Consider the following 3,170-nt stretch of genomic DNA (forward strand, 5'->3'; position numbering starts at 1 on the left):
GTATGGGACTAATACCCAAGGCCAGTAAATATAGGAATCAGGAGGTCGGAACAATGGTCGGAAGCTTACCACAAGTGTGTTCAGGGCAAAAAGGCAGTTAAAACAGAGAACGGACCAATATGACATAGAGGTATAAACTTGGGACATCGGTGGTGGGAAATGTACATTGGGTAAGGGACAGGTATTGGAACATTATAATATGACTGAAACCAAACCATTAACAACTGAGTATCTCACTGTGATTCAATTAAATATTTTTTTAAATAATCTGTAGCTGGTTGGTCAGAAATACAGTTTACAACTTGGTCTTGCACTTGGTATCTGAAGAGGGGTGGGAATGCACTATTCTGTGAGATGAGAACTTTGATTTCTGGGATCTCTAATCACCTATACTATCTCCAGATAGTGTCATAGTTGAGTTGAATGGTAGATTCACTACTGTTGGAACATTGCTTGGAATGTATATTGCTTGGAGCACATTGAAGTGGAATTAGAATTCATATAGGTGAAATAAATAAATGGTGGTTAGGAAGGCTGAAGGGCTGAATATCTGAATATAGAGAAGAAAGAGGAGTGTATACATGTATCTACATAAATAAAGATGTGTCTAATTTTGTAGATTTGGTTGTGAGAAGACAAAGAATTTATGATCTGGACGCCTATAGTATTTTGAAGGATAACACTGATCCAACCAAGAATCTTAAACATGTAATGCAGTTACAATACTTCTGTGCCACACTATCATCATATCAATGCAAAATGAGGAGTTGGACTGTAGCTCTGTGAAGAAGTGATATGTCTTTAATACCTCAAAAGTGTAAAATCAAAATCAGTAGTATAATGTAACAGGATTTAAAAAGGCAGTTTCTTAACAGAAGGGAATGCCTTGCCACAGTGGCAGGGTAGGGTGGGGGGGAGATGGGATTGGGGAGGGTGGGAGGGACACTGGGTTTACGGGTGGTGGAGAATGGGCACTGGTGAAGGGATGGGTTCCCAAACTTTGTATGAGGGAAGTATAAGCACAAAAGTGTATAAATCTGTAACTGTACCCTCACGGTGATTCTCTAATTAAAAATAAATAAATTTAAAAAAAAAATTAAAATAAAATATGCTACTTAAAAAAAAATAAATAAAAATAAAAAGGCAGTTTCTTGTGTGATGTGATAGCTCAAAAAGCTGGTATACCTATCTGGTATGTATTAGGTCCTGACACTAGATTGACCCTGCACAATATTTAAGACACAGCTTCTTTCAAAAGAGGTGGGGGACAGGGGGGAGGGCACTTACTAAGGAACCACTTAAGATATAGTGAAATAAAGTGAAAAAAATAGGGTTTCCTTTAGTCACATTCATTTATTTACAGAGTAAATGGTAAGGTTGCTGAGGATTAAACAAGAGAAACATTCTATTAACAGATCATGGAATATAAACTAAATAAGAGGGAAGTGAGGGCTTGAAAATATGGTGAGTTAATGTACTGCCCAAATTTGAGATTTTCTCAAAAGGTTTGCTATAGAGCTGCTTTAGACGATCAGTTTGTGATATTATTTACTTCAAATTTCTCAGAAATGATTCAGAAATGATACACTGTTTATCAGTGCAACAACTATTATCCCTTTTACATTAAAGCATCTAAGAATGTTTTAATGCACCAAACCATAAAAGCAAAACATAATTCAAAACCAAAGAGGCCATTAGAGTACCAATCCTTAAGTTCCATTTGTCTCTCTGCTTATTTTTCTGCCACATGATAAAATAGAGATCATATTACCAAATCTGGATACCAAAACATCCCCAGGATAGTCTGAATAATAAACAAATAAAAACTTGTGACACTATTTCAAGTACTTCTCAGAAAACTGTGAGAAGGGCAAAAAGTCCATAAAGTAAGGCACAGGGGTAGGCAACGAGAAGCTGTTGTCCCTCCATGTCCAAGGCTGAAGTGAAGATTTTGGAAGCTGAGAGACTACACCAGCCAATAATGACCATGGCAGACACAGTTCCAAAGGTGCCCCTAGAGGAAAAACAAAAGACATCATTTCTTTACAGGAAGGAAACAAGAAATTATTGAGTCAAAAGTGTTTCAATAATGTTCTTGGGAAAAATTTATAATCCTTATTCCTCCATTTGTAAAATGAGAGTTTGAAACCATGTACACTCAAGACTCATCAGAAAATGTCTGAATCCAATTCACTCGCAGAAACCAACTATTTTGTATGTCAGTAAAATTTAAATAGACAATTCACCTGTAGTTTTTCTCCAAAATCAATATTCAAATCACAACTTCTAAAATTTTTATACAAATTACTTTTTTAAAAAAATTATAGCTACTTATTTTCCCCCCTATCTCCACACTTGTTTCTTAAATTTATTACGCTATGAGCAGAAAGATAACTTTATTTATATTCCAGTAGGTTCTTAGACCCGCCCCACTGCTTCTAAGTCTCCATCCCAGGTTTTTCTCTGAGATAGAAAAACCTTACAGATGAGCTTGAAACAGCACTGACCATGCAAGTGGAAGCAAACATAAACAAATGGGACTACATCAAACTAAGAAGCTTCTGCACTTCAAAAGAAACAGTGAGCAAAATACAGAAAGAGCTCACAGAATGGGAAAGTATATTTACCCAATAACCATCTGATAAAGGATTAATATCCAGGATATACAAGACACAGTAGAATTGTATAAGAAAAAAACCTCCAACCCTATCAAAAAATGGGGAGAAGAAATGAACTGAAGTTTCCTCAAAAAAGATATACAAATGGCAAAAAGGCACATGAAAAAATGCTCCACATCACTAGTCATCAGGGAGATGCAAATCAAAACAGCGAGATATCATCTCACACCACAGAGACTAGCACACATTCAAAAGAACAAAAGCAGCCAGTGCTGGTATGGCTGCAGGGAAAAAGGGATGCTCTTTCACTGTTGGTGGGAATGCCAACTGGTCTAGCCTTTCTGAAAAACAATATGAACAGTCCTTCAAAAGCTAGAAATACAGCTTCCATATGATCCCACAATACCACTTCTGGGAATATATCCCGAGGATGCAAAAAAGCACAGGAGAAATGACATCTGTACCTATATGTTCATTGCAGCACTGTTCACAATAGCCAAAATATGGAAACAACCCAAGTGTTCTAGAACAGATGACTGGATAAAGAAACTT

At 36.6% G+C, this 3,170-nt stretch overlaps 1 protein-coding gene across 1 annotated transcript in view; it reads right to left on the reverse strand.

Annotated features, from left to right (window-relative positions):
• Positions 1 to 1,391: 1,391 nt before the first annotated feature.
• YIPF7 (Yip1 domain family member 7) overlaps positions 1,392 to 3,170 on the reverse strand; it is a 25,091-nt gene continuing 23,312 nt past the window's right edge. The window contains exon 5 of the mRNA XM_012932624.2: positions 1,392 to 2,014. Coding sequence (XP_012788078.2) covers positions 1,852 to 2,014 — 163 coding nt within the window. The 3' untranslated portion in view covers positions 1,392 to 1,851. The remainder of the gene's footprint in view (positions 2,015 to 3,170) is intronic.

This window comes from Sorex araneus, chromosome 5, assembly GCF_027595985.1.
Source record: "Sorex araneus isolate mSorAra2 chromosome 5, mSorAra2.pri, whole genome shotgun sequence".
In the NCBI taxonomy this organism is placed as follows: Eukaryota; Metazoa; Chordata; class Mammalia; order Eulipotyphla; family Soricidae; genus Sorex; species Sorex araneus.